General features: G+C 39.8%; 1 protein-coding gene across 1 annotated transcript; it reads right to left on the bottom strand.

Annotated features, from left to right (window-relative positions):
- Positions 1-1,772: 1,772 nt before the first annotated feature.
- On the bottom strand, positions 1,773-16,294 carry Dhc62b (Dynein heavy chain at 62B). The gene is made up of 28 exons (XM_076387872.1): positions 16,250-16,294; positions 15,810-16,183; positions 14,995-15,241; positions 14,342-14,740; positions 13,872-14,082; positions 13,533-13,806; positions 13,095-13,475; positions 12,928-13,021; positions 12,706-12,860; positions 12,296-12,581; positions 12,062-12,223; positions 11,785-11,996; positions 11,366-11,724; positions 11,060-11,306; positions 7,810-10,990; positions 7,132-7,733; positions 6,749-7,035; positions 6,434-6,687; positions 6,053-6,349; positions 5,490-5,985; positions 4,667-5,412; positions 4,203-4,556; positions 3,669-4,135; positions 3,438-3,595; positions 3,069-3,315; positions 2,586-2,991; positions 2,247-2,510; positions 1,773-2,163 (listed from the first exon to the last, which is right to left on the bottom strand). The coding sequence occupies exons 1-28, from the start codon at positions 16,292-16,294 to the stop codon at positions 1,813-1,815; spliced, it is 11,556 nt and encodes a 3,851-aa protein (XP_076243987.1). The 3' UTR covers positions 1,773-1,812.
- Positions 16,295-17,278: the final 984 nt, after the last annotated feature.

Genomic DNA, 17,278 nt, shown 5'->3' with positions numbered 1-17,278 from the left:
TGATACAGCGAATATGTAACTATTTAGTGTAATAAAAATGTTTATTTACTGTTATAACCTGAGCATATTAATTTTCTTTTCTTCTAACCTATGCGACTCTATATAATTTCTTTATTTGCATATTAATTTACAATCTTAGGATATAGAATAATTATAAAAACTCTAAAATACATTTAACAATGCAACGGAGTGATGCAAATTGTTTATTTATTCGAAGAAAAGCATTCAAAAAATTTGGTCAAAAATGGACAGTGAAATGCTATAGCCATCTAGCGGCGTTACCTGAACTACAAAAATTGGAAAAACAGGTTATTTATTGATTTATTCATAATTTGAGGATTTAAACTAATTACACAGACTGTACAGTTAATTATGCAATGATATTAAGCACTAGAATGATTTATTTATAGCTAAAAACTGCTACAGTATGAAATATAAGCAACCTTTGTTTATAGATAGTTTATTCAATTATTTATCACTTATTTACATATTTATGCCATTTTCCTGGTCAGTTTTAAGTGATTTAGCATAATAATATTATTAATTTGTTGTTTTATAAAGATTTAAAGTATTTTTAGGGCACTGGTGCCCGATAATATGGTCCTGATTTAAAGTTGATAGTGGCGCCATCTAATTTGGAGTATATTTTTGAGTTTACACCCGCACCCCCCTCGCCGACAAGCTGAAAATTGTAGAATTAGTTCCTCTATGTGACCACGAGATGGCGCCAGGGGTACCGCTGGAGGCGCTAAAGGAGGCATTAGTTCATATTTGTCACCGCTAGATGGCGCTAAGACTACCATTTTAGCGGCAAATTTAGTTCCTATTGTCGCCGCTAGATGGATAGGCTTTTCACGGTCCATATTTTGACACAAATTTTAAAAATGCTTTTTAACAATAAATAAACAAATTCCACCGTTTAAGAATATTGTAAAATATGTTTTAGGACTTTTATAATTACTGTGATGCATCAAATTGTAAATAAATGCTTAAACAAACGATTTATTTAGGGTTATGTCTTACGGAGTGGAAGATAAAGTAATTGTTTATAAGCTTTTAGTAATAAATAAACATTTCGGGGCATGGAATTGTTGAATAATGATATTAAGAGGATTCCTGACAATTATTGAAATCAAGTTTGCAAGAAAATAGTATTAAAAACTAATAGTTTGTAGGTTTTGAAGTTTGATGTATGAGAAAATTGTAAAAAAGTATTTTTTAAATAAATAAAATATATTGCAATTTTGTAGTATTATATAATAAGCTTTCTATATCAATTCCAGAGTCCTATATTACATAGAAATTGATATATAAATGAATTATTCAAATTTACAGATTGTAGGTTGGTTTTCCCCTTCCCTTGGCCGCAAAAGTATAAATATCCCAAAAGAATGACGAGTGTCTCACTCGCTCTGGGGTCTCCGGAGGGTGCAGATTGCCCTGGTGGTCCTCTGGAAGTATTCTTTGGACCCCGTGGTCTCTCGACTACCCATTGAACGTTGGACTATCCCATGGACATTGGACTATTATCTGAATACTGGACCTTCACCTGGACACTGGACCACCTCTTGGACACTGGACCATCCCTTGGATATTGGAATATCCCTTGAACATTGGACTATCCCTTGGACGCTGGACTATTGCGTAGACATTGGACCATTGCCTCGATATAGAACCACCCCTTGGACATTGACCTACCCCCTGGACACTGGACCACCCCCTGGATGTTAGACTATCCCTTGGGCACTGAACCATCGCCTGGACACTGGACTACCACCTAGCTACTAGATTACCATTCGCAGCAACAATCCTTCAATTATCAAGCTGACAAAGCAGAGCTAGCCCTCTCTTTATCCAGTGACTAACAGGATATGTCGTATCTAAAAGAATATTCAACACGTAATTTGTTGAATGTCCAGTCGTCTTGAGGACACCGAAACGCGCAGACGTTATATAAAGAGGACACTCATATCTATCTGCTATTTCAATAGACTCGACTCGAGATGGTTTCATCCACACAATCGGCAAGGGATCCCAAAGGATCTTAGGAAAACTCTCTTCAAGGAACATCTTCTGCATGTCCCATCTGGCGCCCGCTAGGAACATCCCATACACGTAGACACCATCCTCGGGAGACACGTTCAATTCGAATGCAGGAAGGACCTACCAGAATAATTAGGCAATTTTTAATAAATTATTACAGGGGCATATAATAATAAGAAGAAGAAGAATCACAGATATAAAACCTCGAAATCAAAATCGATTCTGTCGATGGGTATCTTATATTTTCTCGCAAAGTTCTGCGTGGACGCTGTGAGGAAAGCGTGCACGAACGAGAACCCAGATATCCAGAAAGTGGCTGGCTTCCCTTCAACCAACCATTTTTGAAAGAATCTTAATCGATTGAGAAAATCGTTTACGAAGTTCGGCAGTGGCTTCAGACTTGGATAAGCGCATGCTTTTGTCCATGATGGTGGGATCCTTGCGCTTAGCATGTGAACAGCCAGAACCTGTAAATACACAAACCATCGAATCAAATTTATATTCTGAATCATGGTATCGAAAATAATGTTGACTTCCACTACCTCCAGCGCAGGAGTCATCACTATCAGACCTTGCACCGCCTTTTCAAGCATAGTAAGAGACTGTCGTATTTCATTCAAGAGTGTGTTATATCTTTCTAATTCCTGTACCAAGACAGTGTTCATGGATTCCATGTACATAACAGGATATTTCTTCTGTGCTTCCTCTATATCAAACAGAGTAGGCATTTTGTCGTATATATCCTTCTTAATATTTAGTAGCATCTCGTCCTGTTTAGATGTGTCGCCCACTGTTACTGTCCCTTGTACCAACAGCATGGACTCAAAGAAATTATTCGACAATTCAAGGTCCCTTGTTATTCCTGCATTCATGTGCAGTCCAAGTGCCTCTGGAGGAGGATTCAGAGGAATTTCTTCGATTTGTTTGACGTAGTCTTCGTATTCGTGCCTGTAATAGATTTTCATTCATTATTTACAATGGTGACAGTGATATATTGATAGAGAGTCTTTTGGAAAGGAGGATACTTTTTTGGTAGTCCGTATTCAGGACCTAAGTCCGCGAAGCAATAATTCGGATCGCTGATTACGTCCTCGTTGTAAAAGTCTTGTAGAATTGTGTTCAAACACCTTCGATCTCTGTCGTCTGTGACTCTTCCACCATAATTACATTCGCCAGTTAAATATATTATCGCTTTAAATGGGACTTCTTCATAGTCGTTTATGTATAATTGTAGTTGCTGGGCAGATATTTGGAGATCAGATTCGTTGAAGCCTGTGCCATAAACAAATAGTTAAGAATTTATAGGAATCACTGAAATAGATGTTCCACTTTGGTAGCGTATTCTACCCTGTACAGAAGAGAGTAAAAGCCAACGAGTACAACGTTCAACAGACCGTATTTAATATTCCACCCCTGTGCTCCATAATTTCTTCTTTCCTGCACAACAGCGTGGAAGAAGCACAGAGCATAGAGTAATTTTGCAAATGCTCTCTTTTTCTTGAGATCTCTGTCGAAGAATTCTGGGTCTCTGGTTGCCTCGGCTTTATACGATCTGTCATTTTCATATAACAAAAACAAAGTGTTCCAATAGAAGAATATTATTTGATATACGTCTGAAACCCTACCTCATTATATTATTTTGTAATCCAGTCGGAGGTTCATTGGTCATTTTGACGCCGTTTTGCAAAATCGTGATTGGAAACTCAGCAGAAGGATAACTAGTGAGCCAAAGACGAAAGTTGGCGTGGGTGTTCGAAGGGTCAAATTGTTCACAGATGATCTCTAAAGCGGGCATCCAGGAAGCAGCTAGGTGGCAATTTTGCAAGCACACCCACTCGCCATTATTCTGTCCTGCTTCGATTAATTTTCGAGCAATTGGCCCTTGACCCTGACCTAATGAGATCGAGTGAAATCTATCAAGGAAATTCATACTCTCTGCAAATTTCGTCAGAGCTTCCATTGGGTCAGAGCCTGGAGACAGGATAAAGATCAAGGGGATCAGATAATTTGAGTCCCCAAAAGATTTGGAAATATCAAAGGGCGGAGGCACCACGAATTGTATCCCCATTCCTTTCTTCACGAATCTTTGTAGCTGAAACAGATTGAATTACTTTAGCTTAAGGATCCAACTTTTAGGTCTGAAGGTAATCTATACTTACCATTATCATCACTTTGTCTGTTCTGATCATCCTGACGACAATCAGTTTTTGGAAAGGTGTTAAAGTTTGCTCCCAAGGTGACGGTATAGGTGAATCCTCAGGATTCAATAAGTCGTAGTAGTTTTTCCATGCATTTAAGTTGCCAATGAAGTTTTTCTGAAAACTGCTGAAGCTTGGTAAAGTATGCACTCGGCAAATTTCGCCCCATGATTTATCTGGAAGCCAACTGGATGCTGGATTAGGTGGCGCAGCAGCTAAAGCTACGCCTCCCGATAGGAAGAACATCATTTCTTCTTCGGTAATCGCGTTCTCCGTTAATAGAATTGTTGTATACAGCACGAAGGAGTATAATACCTGAAAAATGATTTTTTAGGGAGTTATCGTCAGTTAAAGTTGGCTAATTTTTGCCCCAAATTTTTTTATCTTCATCGTATATAGAATGAGGGTAGATCATTGAATATTACTTTGTCCTTCTCAAACAACGATCTGCAAACATTTTGGTACAAGTTATAAGTAAAATTGTCCCTCAAGAACATCAGTCGCCTTTCAAGAATTTTGCTTCTGTTTGCCGTGTCGATGGAATTGATATACAAGTTGATGAACCACGTTAACGAGTACTGATACATGGGATCAATATTAGGCAAATCAGTAATTGTATAGTAAAGAGCAGAGCTATGTACAGCAATGGGCCTGTAACTCTGTCGAAACCCTTCAATTTGTATTTCCGTCTTCTTCGCTGCTCCTTGCTTCTTCATGATGTCAATCGATAAGATCTTAGACGAATCTAAGATCTCTATGGCTTCCTCATCCTCTAAAATACTAGCTCCAGCGACTGACAAGGTTTTCAGGATATTGTCTTCGACCTGCTTCAAAGCTTTTTTATTCGCAGCACTCTGGACGATCAAATATTCGCGTTTCTCTTGCAAGTCTGGCCTTTCTTTAGCCACCACGATGCCCAATAGCTGGTCCTCCAGTGCACTCATAGTCAAAGCGAAGTTAATCAGCGTTACTTTGTTGAAAACTTCTGGTAGATAGTGTGGATTGCGTAATTTCGTCGTGATGTATAGCCTAAACCGCAGATTGTATTCGATTACTTTCTCGCCCAGCGTGATATACCACAGAGTGCCCATCTTGTACGTAGCTTTCATTAATATTGGATCCAGTGGCGGTGTCAGTTCCTCGAGAACGTTCTCAATGAGCACCGGTTTTCCTGGACAAACGTATTTGTTCGTGACTAAAGTAGTTACTTAACAGAGATATAAATCTAAGCTGTGCAGTTGAAGCTACCATATTCTAGAGCCTGTTCTATAATATTCATGTAATTTGAGGCCGTCAGTTTAACAATTTCAAGTTCATTCTGCTTCTCCATGTTACGAATCCATTTGTTGGCTTGACTTTGAGGATCGACGAATAAACTCCACCTTTTCGAGTTATCCATGATGATAGCATTCTCTGTAGAGAATGAATCTCGTGGGAGGCCGAAAATATTCCACGAATTGATCTTTATTTCGGATCCCAGCACTTCGACGAAATCGTAATTCTCTGAGCAAGGTATCTTCAAGTTTTTAACGTAGACTTTCCACTTATCCAGACTCTCGGCTCGGAAGATCGTCGTGAATGGGCCTAGGTACGCTATCATCCCACAGGAAATTAAAATATCTCCCGGTAAAGTATCATAAGACTTTTGGAGATGAGTCGCTGCTGTTATCCAGCGATCTTTCTCTCCCCCTAAACCGCTGATCAGTTTTTCAGCTCGAATTAGCTTGTTTCTGCAATTAGTCACCTGAAAAATTCTTACTCCATAAATTTCTATGCTCTACAGTCTCGATTGTAATCTTTTATGCAATCACCTCAGTTTCAAGCTCTATTTTTCTCGCGAGAGTGACCTGTAATCTTTCGTTAAGCACCGCTAATTTTTCTGTTAGCTCTGCGAGCATTTCACGCCTCTCGTTCAAAAACTTAATAGTGTTTTCATAGTCCTGTTGTGCGGCTTCCAACTTTTCTTTCTTCGGTCTGACTACCTTGGCAACCTCGTCGTACAGAACCATCGCCCTCACCCACTTACAGAGACCCTCGGCTGCTGATGATGCCCTCGCCACTACTTTTGGCTCGAAATTCTTGTCAGTCATGTAAACCATTTTGATTTCCTAGGGATATTGAAATTATTCTAATTTTTATAATTACAGACTAGCAATATAGAATATGAGAATAGTTTCTAAAGAAATTGGTACCTGCATTATTTGTGGAGGAATATTATCTTTATCATACTGTCGCAGGGTTTCCAAAAATTTCATGTCCCCTAACAAGCGTTTACTAGGAGTCCAGTAGTCCAGAACTTTCTTCCCAGTGGCTGGATCTTCTACTTTGGCAGGTGGTATGTTCAACATTACGCATACTGCAGCCATGACGAGCTTTACTCCAGCAGGAGGACTTCTCATGGTTCTTACCACTGTTATGTCAGCGGGCTTCAGGGTATTTAAAGCCGCTAGAATTATAAAGTAATGGCTTAGGAATGGATTGGAATAGTTTATAAGAGGCATACGTACCGATTGCATCTTCTAGAGCTGGCAGAGCTTCCGCTAAATCCGCCTCGCACTCCACCTTTAAATTCTTCGCGACTTCTGCCTGTATATTTGCCATATCTTCGTCCCTCTTCACCAGAATTCTCGCTTTTTCTACACTCACATTCTCAGTTTCAATCTTCTTCATGGTTTCTGCAGTTTCTCTGGCGGAGGATTCCAATTGAGGTCGCAGGTGCGATAATGTAACCCTCATCTGACCGATTTGCTGAGAAGCAAAGTCCAGCTTGTCCAATCCATTAATGTATCGGTCTCTATTGCGTAAAAAGGGAATATATCGATATCTTTTATATATATATTGAATTTGATCATATCCCTAGTTTCTACACTTTTCCACAATATTTATCTACCTTGCCTGAGTAAGTTCTTGCTGCTTCTCTTTCATCAGCTCAGCATAAGTACGTATAAGATCCAGAAATCCAGCTGTTGTAATATACGTGTGTCGACCAGTAATATTATAAAATCGAGTGCTAATATCCTTGGCGCAAATGTGGAAATATTTGCAGGCGACTACAGCATTAATCTTCACCTCTTCTTCAACATTGATGTCAGTGGTACTTCGTAAAGCTACTTGCTCGAGAGCATCTTCTGGCCACACGTCGAACCAATCAATAGTGCAACAGTTGACGAGGCTGGGGTACAAACGAAGCCTGATTCTGAAAGTGTCTCCAATGGGGCTGAAGCACAACATGATGTGCAGTTTCTCCCTGCAGCGATTCACGAAAAAGGCGAGGACAGCAAGGACTGATATGTCCAGATTACGATTGCCACCTTGGGCAGCGAGTCTAGTAGCCTCGATGATCTCTTGTCTTTCCTCTATAGTGAAGAGATTTGGTACCTCGCCGGAATTTAAGAGACTGTCGATATCGTTAAGGAAAATTTCGTCTTTGATCTGGCCTTCAGTGAAGAGGAACACGAAATTCTTTCCTACGCCACCAGAATTCATGAGCACCTAAAAATTGTGAATGTTAAACAAGTGATTTTTAATATTATAGGAAGATATCATTGTGGTGAAAAAGAGTGAGAACCTTTTTTATATCGTCCCTCCATTCTTGGATGCCATACGCGCTACCAATCTCTGGCTGAAAGATACCATGGCCAACCATGCTGGCACCCAGTTTTGTCAATGACTGTCTTCCAGATCCTCCAACGCCTACCATTAGCAAACTACCGCAAGGAATGACTAATATACGACAAATTCTAGCAAGGTGTTCTAAAGCATAACGAAAGAGGACTAGATCCATCTTGTATCTATTAGTAAGATTGTAATCTTCAAGGCAAGAGATTGCCACGTTACTGTACTCTTCTATAGACTTCACTTCCTCGTATCGTCGATCAGCTGGGAGTGAATCCACATCCATGAAATTACCGAAGATAAGACTCTGAAGACTTTGCTCCGATAATTCGCCATCGATCTTCGGCAGATAATCAAACACTGTGTCAAAATTTTCCTTCAGGTTCGTTCCTACTACCTCTTTGATCTTCAGAAAGAGCCAGTGTCGATCCATCTGGTCGATCAATCGATCTCCAAAGACTCTCAAAATTTCGTGCACCCATAACTTTGTGAAATCTGTCTTCGATTCAACCGACTCATCTCTGATCATGGCGCAGCCAGTTATCACTCGTGAAAAGTCTCGCAAATTAAAGAGATAGTGAGACTTGGCTGGAGTTGGTCTGAGCTCCTCTTTAGCATTCTGAAAGATGTTCATAGTTGCATTCACAATCTCGTTGATCGATGGCATGACTGCTGTGGTGAAGCCATTTCTCTGTAAGCCTATGAAAGCAATAGTGCTGAAGATTCGAATAATAGTTTCCTGAGTGAAGTTGCTGATGCTGTACAAATTAAAGTGTCTGAGGAATCTTTGGTACAGCTCTTGCCTGCTGCCTCCAGGAGGAGCCATGGCGCATACGAACATAGTATCGAAGACGTAGACCTTCTCTGGTCTCTTCAACTCGAACCACATTCTGTGATCGAAGAACTGTCGAAGGAGTTCTATCGGTGGCTGAGCTCCATACGTCTCCTTCGCAGGCATATTAACATCGTCGATGAATACGATGCATTGAGTCCCTGGCATGGGACCGAACTGGTCTCTCCTTCTCTTATATAGCTTTAATATGACTAACTCTTGCGTTTGTCCAGCAGTTATGTTCGGAGTGAACGTGATAAAGTTTGGCAAATACTCTTCCTCGCTCAATTTATTCATCATCAAGTCATTTATATAAACACTTTTACCTGTGCCAGTCTCTCCATACAGTAAGAAACGTTTTCTATGCTTTATGTGCTTTAGAAACAAGCTCTGATACTTTACAGTATCCACAGTAGGGATTATCAGCTGAACAATACTCCCTGTGTCAGAGAACTCCTCTTGCCTCGCTACATCAGAGTATTTCCTCCAGGCTCCCCTACCTCGATAGGTATAAAAGTAATCATGAATCAGGTCCTCTGAAGGGACAGAGATCAAAGAATCAAGGAGGAATTCTGGCAGTGGACGATCAGCGTGTTCATTTTTCCACAGAGTCAAGTAAAAGGTGTTGAACCTCTCTCGAGAGTCGTAGTCAAGAGTTCCAGCGGCTCCCCAGACCATGGCGAGCATCATGGTGGCCTGTAACCAGGGCAAAATGAACTGATCGAACGATTTTGGATTTTCTTCTACTGCATCTTCTATGAACATCTCGAAGAGGGTCAGTGTGGACACGACTTGGTGGATCTGACCAGCGGATATCGTGAGGCGACACTTTTTTCGGATAAAGTCTAAGCAAGGATCAGTCAGCCAGTCGAAGAGTTCAGCTATGTTTTCTTCATAGCCTTCTTTCCACACAGGATTCAGGTTATTTAGCCAAGAGTCAACGAAAGGCTTCCATCCAAGGACACGTGGCTCTATGTATATCATCCCACAACGAGAGACTGTGGCAGGAGAAGCATGCAACAGATCCATCGCCTCGAAGATCATGGACATCACGTTGGACATTTGCATGACTTCACCAGAGGTCAGGCAAAGCTTTTTATTATCGTCGAGGACAGTGTTGAGGTTCTCGATCCACAAAGCATCAACAGGTCCGTCAAAAATAATCCACTTTCTATCTGGTGTGTCTTCGATACAATAGTTTCGAAATGCAACAGCACAGACTCCATCGGTCCACTCAGAGGAAACTGGATCGAAGTACCCATACAGCTGTCCCAGAGTTATAGCTTTTGGATTAATCGTGAAATACTTGGTAATTGCTCCATGCTCGTCTCCCCACTCGTGCATTAAAGTCAGAGCATCGGCCAAGGTGTAGAGAACCGATGTTTTACCTCCGAAGGGATCTCCAACAAGCATAAAACCATGACGAACTATCATCATCTCGAACGTTTGAATGATCTTCAAGAGGAAACCATCCACTGCTTGCAAATTCCGCTTCTCCGCGACTTGGCGAATTGCCCTAAGAAGTATGTCATAGCTTGGTGCTGGGAGCTCCAAGCCAGGGAACAAGTCAGAGACGATACCTTGGAACAGTGGCACATCATGAGCCAAGAATTTTGGTAGATTTACGTCTATCACGGATCTGAGCAAGAGTATCGCTTCGTTTTCGTCAGGAAATTGTAGTTTGATGTTTTGGGCCGCGGTTAAGACAGTCTTCACTGCTCGCATACCATAATCGTAGTGAGACTGCGAAGACAGTTGCTCAGAACAGAGTTTGTAAGTGGTTACGATCTTCGTGGAAAGCTCTCGAGCTGTGCTGAAGCCTGAAGAATAGAGGAATATCTCTGCAATCATGGCATAGTCGGGCACCATCATCGCCACGGTTCTGAATAAGACTTTCAAGTTATCTGGTAGCTCTGATCGGCCAGCGTAGCCAGGGTTCATGGTGATGCAGATGTAGACAGCGGGATTCAGAGACAATTCAGTTCCCTCGAAAATGAAAGTATCCACTTTGGCGCGGACTGCTTGGATAATGCAGAGAATTTGCTGGGCCACCACAGATAATACTTCTAATTCAATTCTGTTGAATTCGTCGAAGCAGGACCATGCGCCGCAGGAAGCGAGTCCTTTGAAAAATTTACCCATGTTCTTGTAGTCAAGACCCTCAGAACAATTGAAGACCACGCATTGCACAGCTATTGCCCTGCTCAAATCCTTCGTGGTTTCGGTTTTTCCAGTTCCAGCTGGACCTTCTGGAGCACCGTTTAGATGCAAAGAGTAGGCTCCAATTAAAGTGCGGTAACATCTGTGAAAAATATTGCATAAATTCGTGAACTGAATCCACACTATCTTAATCTTTATCGTAAATCAATACCTATCCGTTAGGGGTGTGATAACGAGACGAGGACAATTTCCAAGATATTCATATGCATAATTGACAGTCGTGTATATGATCCTCACAAACACATCGTCTTCCCAGTAATAGCGCAACTGCGCTAGCCATTCGAAATCAGTCTCGTCTATAATATTCTTGTCGATTAAGGACTTTACGACATCCATAGCATGCACATCAAGCGTAATAAGAGCATTCAACGTAGTACGATTCTGTTTCGACAAGTTACCTGGGAATTAAGTCTTGATTACTAATGGTGGATGCATTTAGACTTTAAATTTCGTCTACCTCTAACTAACGCGACCATGTCTAAAATTTGGGATCTGAGTTTCTCGTAGAGCGTCTGTGTAGTAGAAGGGATGCCAGTCATTAGACTGTTCTGGACGTCTATGCTCCAGTAAATTTGAGCCACGCAGAGGACCACCATGCCAGGCCATATGCGAACCCATACAACCCTTTGATTAACTTCGTAATCTAGATAGCTCATAAGAATCTCGTGCCTGACAGATTTCAGCATTTGCTCCTCCACTTGAATGAGCCAGCGCTCTACACAGCCCCTCGCCGCGGCAGTTGAGATCTTTTCTTGCATAGTTACTTCCTCACTGTCTTCGCTGAACATTGAATATATCTCCAATTGTTCGTCGAATCTGTAAATATGTAAATGTTCACCTACTTCGTAGTAATTATTTTTTTAAATTTTTGCTTACCCCAATTTATTTATTCCTTCAAAACATTTTCGCAAGTGGGGTTGCACTCTAAGTGGTTCCTTCGTTTCGGATAGTATCTCTAACATGTCGTCGTTGCTAAGAAAAAAGAATCTCGGGAAGAAAAGCCTTTTCTTCTCCAAGTAATTCAAGACTCCATCGTTTACTTTCTCCATCAATTCATTCGCTTCTAACATGATTTCTAAAAGACCAACCTACCATAAAGAGGAATATTAATATCGTATAGTGTTGTGAATAGTTTCAGGATTTTCCTATTTACAGAGCCAGCTGTTTCTCGAACTCGAGGATCCTTTGACACGCCATTCATCGAGCTGCGGAATATTCTGTCTACTTGAGAGAATAGTACTTCTTCCTCAGGTAATTGTGCCACGATATCTTTGCTTGAGAAGATGGGTAACAAGTACATCCACTGCATTTGTACCTAATACAGAAGCTGTAGCTGAGAAATGTATAATGCAGATAAGAAAAAGATAAAGATTTTGGAAGTATATACTTTGGTCCATTCGTCAATCGTCGATTGCATTCGAAGTAAGAGAGCGTAGAAGTTTTTAACATCTTCTTCAATGAGCTTGACGAACGCCGACCCTCTCATTGCTTGAACCTTGACGATGTGCTCTTCTAGAAGAGCTTGAATATCATCTAGGTGTGTTAGGATGGTCACTCCAGAATCCTTGAATGGCGTCGTGGTGAATATCACTCCATCCCACTCGCTAATCATTTTCTTCAAAGATTCTTCAAGCTGTAGTTCCTTCGTGGCACTTATGCTTACCATTTCGTACCTAGAGGAAGTATGACACTAAATCAGTTCTTCTGATATTCTTTAAGCAAGATAAACTTCGTCTGAAATATTGTTTGAAATTATACATGCAGAAATATCATAGTTTTTAATATCAATTTCTTTACTTTTCCAAGTTTTCAATCAGATCCATGTGTATAATTTTTCGAAACGTTGTCCCAGCGTTGGGAGTGAGATCAAAGCCGGCTATAGCTGACATGTCGTCCCAGTGAACCTGTCTTAGAGCTGGATTACGAAAAACCGTCAGCAACGGTAGATAGTACTGTGCCAACGTAATGACAGCGGTGAGAAACTGTTTCCAAAACGATTTTCTACACGACGAGATTCACCTTAAACCACTTGATATCCTCGATGAGTTGATGGCATTGTTTCATAGGTGCTGGTTGCTGGAAGGGATCCGGATCGTCTGGCGATCCCATGAAACTAACAGGTGTACTCTGTCAAGCTCTGTTATAGTAATTCTATTTCATCAAGATTTATGTTAAACTATTAATACCTATAGGGATAATTCATTGCAAGTTCCATTTTTATCCTCGTTTTATACTGTTTACTGATCTTTGTGAACTCCACAAAGTACTCAGTTGTTTTATTATCGATCTCACTCGATTCTAAATATTCGAATGGACCATCCAACCAGACGTCACGATGCCTTTGCCATCGATAACCGCGATAAATTAAACTGTAATACGGCATTATGTTCTCTTTCAGCTCATTAATTCGGGGATATTGAGAAAGGGGATATTGAAAGAGCGTTTCTTCGTCGTTGATCCACTTCACTCTCTCATCTAAGCGATCCAAATCTCTCGCAAATTTCCTCATGTGTTCAATGTATTCCCGTATTCGGTTTGCATCGTCCATATCGTTCATTATTTCTAATCTAGAATTAGTAACAATTTCAAATAATAATTCCGCTGGTAATGCATACAGAATTTACCTAGGAAACATGTTCTCTACGTCTTCATTTAGAAGCTCCACTTTCCTCTGAAACTTCTCTTCTAATTCAAATTTCTTCTGCTCATACATGGCGCTATTTTGCTCGAATACTGGTCTGATCCTCTTCAGCCAATGAATAGTTGTATTATTTAATTCAATGTGGTCTTTTGTTAACGACGTCATCCCTATTAAGGACGCCATCATGCGCAAAGATAACGTAATCTTCTCCTGTAACGATCTCATTAACGTCGACGCTGCCATTAGCATATACTCGCCTGAAAATTGATTATTTTTTACATTCTCTCTATGGTATTAAATAACTATTGTTAAGGAAATTCACCTAATTCGAGTAATTCTTTAGTGGTCGAAGGAACATTCAGAGCTCGTTCTCTTATGCTTTCAAATGTGTTACAAATTTCAAGATTGAAGTTTCGATGGCTTTTAACCAGTTCCTCGATGATCAATGCGCGCGCTTCCTCTGTGTAAAGAAGCAGACCTTCCTTCGCCTCGACTTGATTGATACATCCGGTTGGGAAGTATTCGTGATTCGGCTGAAATAATTTTCTGTGATAGATGTCCTTTCTCGAGGCATTTAAATTTTGCATATTTCATTTTCAGAGCAGGGAAAATTGTGTTATTATATTATAAGTAGTAAGTAAATACAAAAATTGACCAACGTAGTCAGTGTAAAAGAAGTCGCGTTCGGAGGCTTTTCATGTGAAATTAGCATCTTAGAAAACTCGAATGTTTGATAAAAGAATGTGTGAAAAGAAAAAGGAAAAAAGGTAAACTGCTATATAAAAATATTACCATGCCATTTATTTCTCGAACCAGCTGATTAAAGTCCTCCACTTTGCTCACACACTCTTGAAAGGTACGGCCAGTACTGACATACTCTACTATCTTACTACGCATTTCTGTACCAAAAACGCCATAGAACTTATCATACAACTCCTCAACATAGTCAGTTAATGGTTTAAAAGAAGTTTCTAAAACATCTGCGAGTCTTCTATGCGTATCTTCCAAGTACCATTCAGGCAAAATAACTTTGATAAAGTCGCTATCGGTTTTCACTCCAACCCACGACTCCAATGGCGGTAATTGTTGTCCCACGCGACTAATTTGATCGACGATATCATGGCAAGCCATGTAAATCTCGCGCATTGTCGGACTGAGGAACAGTTCATTCTTCTCGCATTTCATTTGCAGCTAGAGTATGATAAAACATGCATATTTAAGGTTAGTTAGTTCGAAAATAGTCAAATACATTACTGTATTATTCCATGATATATTTTTATCGCGCGCTCGAAATGTTCCTTGAAATTCGTTATAACGGTTATCTTGCGATTATCGAACGATATATCGCAAGATGGATTCGAAACTCGTGATCTCGATCTGCTTCGTTTGGTTCGAAGAAGTATCTGTTTTTCCCGCGACAAGATAATGAGTGAGTAATATCGTACTTTTAATAGTGGCACGCGTCGCCAGTCTCTCAAAATTTCGAGAAAGTATTCGATGGTGTTTATCATGCATGTGACAACTTGTAAACCGAGCAAATTATTGGCACAGTTCAGGAAACTTGGTAGGGTGGGTGGGGGTATTCCATAAAGGTAGTGTGGTTGGGAAATCAGTCGCACGATGTCACTGTAGTAAGTGCTACCGATCGCGAGCGCGCCTTTTTTCGTATCCGCTTCCACTAGGTCCAGAAACCTTGAACAGTGCGGACGTTCTTGGTATACGTGACATTATTAACATTTCATTTCGTGTTATATTGTTATGGTGTTGTGTGTTGTGTGATATAAAAGAGTGCGAAACGACTGAAATTTGTGGAAAGAAAGTTTACGCGGGTGCTTCGTTCGTTTTCGAGCAGTGTGAAGTGTGCTGGAGAGGACGACTTGGAGCGGAGGTTCTCAGTCTGTTCTTGAACTCCAAACTAATGTCGAAGGAAGTATCAATAAGAACTCTGGAAGTACAGGTGATACTTATCGCATATTTTTAGATTTATAAATATTCAAATTTTCAAACTTTCAAACTTTCAAATTTTCAAATTTTCAAATTTTCAAATTTTCAAATATTCAAATATTCAAATTTTTAAATATTCAAATTTTCAAATATTCAAATTTTCAAACTTTCAAACTTTCAAATTTTCAAATTTTTCTCTCCAGATTGGAGCGCCCCCTTTCCGCTCTTATCAGAAACACAGAACCAACATGAGAACCCCTGACTGCCAATTCAGAAACCCCTGTTTCAATGAAGCTACCAAAGAACTAAATGCAACCTGTTGAAATCGAGATAGCCTCGTGCTCGATAGCGTCCAAAATCGCAGATCCACTTCGGCATAAGAAGATACGCCCTGGCAACTATGCTCCTCATCAGTTTGTGGGGTAAGTAATATTTTTTCATAAGCGCGCAACGGTTTCTTAGATATTTAGGATAGAGGTCAGTTCGACCAGCGAGCTTATATGGCGGGATTTGTTTCAAATCTACGTTGCACTCCTCTTGACACTCGATAGCTACTACTTGTTTTACTATCACTTCGTGTATCGCACAATAATAACGTGTTTTCGTTTCGAGCATTTGCTCTTCGAAGATATTTGCGTATTTCTGACGTAGCTCGGGTCTTATTAAATTTCGTATGTTTTGCTCCCAATCCTAGTAAATTCGAAGTTCAAAATGAAGACAACTTTTATTTTGATATCATATTTTTAAATTGCTTACGGGGAGAAGATTATTTTCGGGCAGATTTTCTGCGAATTCTCTCATCTTCTGGAAATAGATACTTTGAGGTTGTTCCAGTACACATTGACGACTAGGCTGGCATTCAGTTTGATTTCTTTCGTGATAGATCTTTGATCTCGTGGCCATAAATTCCAATACATCGTGGACATTCTCGAGATCGAGCTTCGAAAAAGTGGGTTAAAAACATGTAGGGAATCATTTAGGATTTGTAGCTGTATTAAAGTTAAAAATACGTGGGGTGAGGAAATGTGTACCTTTTCTAGCCTAAACTGAGGTTTGGGGAGTTCCTCAATTTGTGATTGAGGATTGAAATCTTCTAGCACGACTGCATCGCCAGATGGATTTAAATCCTGTTTGATCTTCACTATATTTTTTTCATTAGTTTTTGAAGGATCATCCCCTTTTTCGTCCATTTTATATCCACGATTTGTCAATCATATGATAAGAAAGACAAAACTAAATATTGTCAAATATTTTCACGAACCAGTAGAAAAAAATGAAGGAAGGGTTGTGAGTACAGTTTGAATTGAATGCAGAATGCAATATTTCAATTCAATTATTTTAAGGAATTGGATGAATTACACTAGGATTTGAAGTAAATACACTCTATCAATGTTAACGAAATGATTATATTTAAACATAAAAATTAATGCAATTATGTGGTAAATGTTACAATGATAAACTATTGGTAACTAAGAAAACGCTTGTTATTTGAAATACATGTGTAACTGAAGATGCGTTTATACAAGGGTGAATCAAACTGTGCCAATACATTATAGACCCAGATGAAAATACATGTAGTAGACACTTAAATTTTAATATATAACAATTGCTTCAGAAATTTTATCCTTAGTAAAAAGCAAGTGCAGTTCCCTGTTAATCTTCAATGTAAGATATATTGGCACAGTTTAATTTTGAACCATCTTGAGTACTTTCAGTCCCTTCTCTCATAAAGGAGACAATATTCCCTTTACTCTACAAAACTGATATATAGGATAAATAATTTGA

The sequence above is a fragment of the Calliopsis andreniformis genome, chromosome 10, assembly GCF_051401765.1.
Source record: "Calliopsis andreniformis isolate RMS-2024a chromosome 10, iyCalAndr_principal, whole genome shotgun sequence".
Lineage (NCBI taxonomy): Eukaryota > Metazoa > Arthropoda > Insecta > Hymenoptera > Andrenidae > Calliopsis > Calliopsis andreniformis.
The sequence above is the reverse complement of the archived record's forward strand: the minus strand, read 5'-3'. Positions and strand labels throughout refer to the sequence as shown.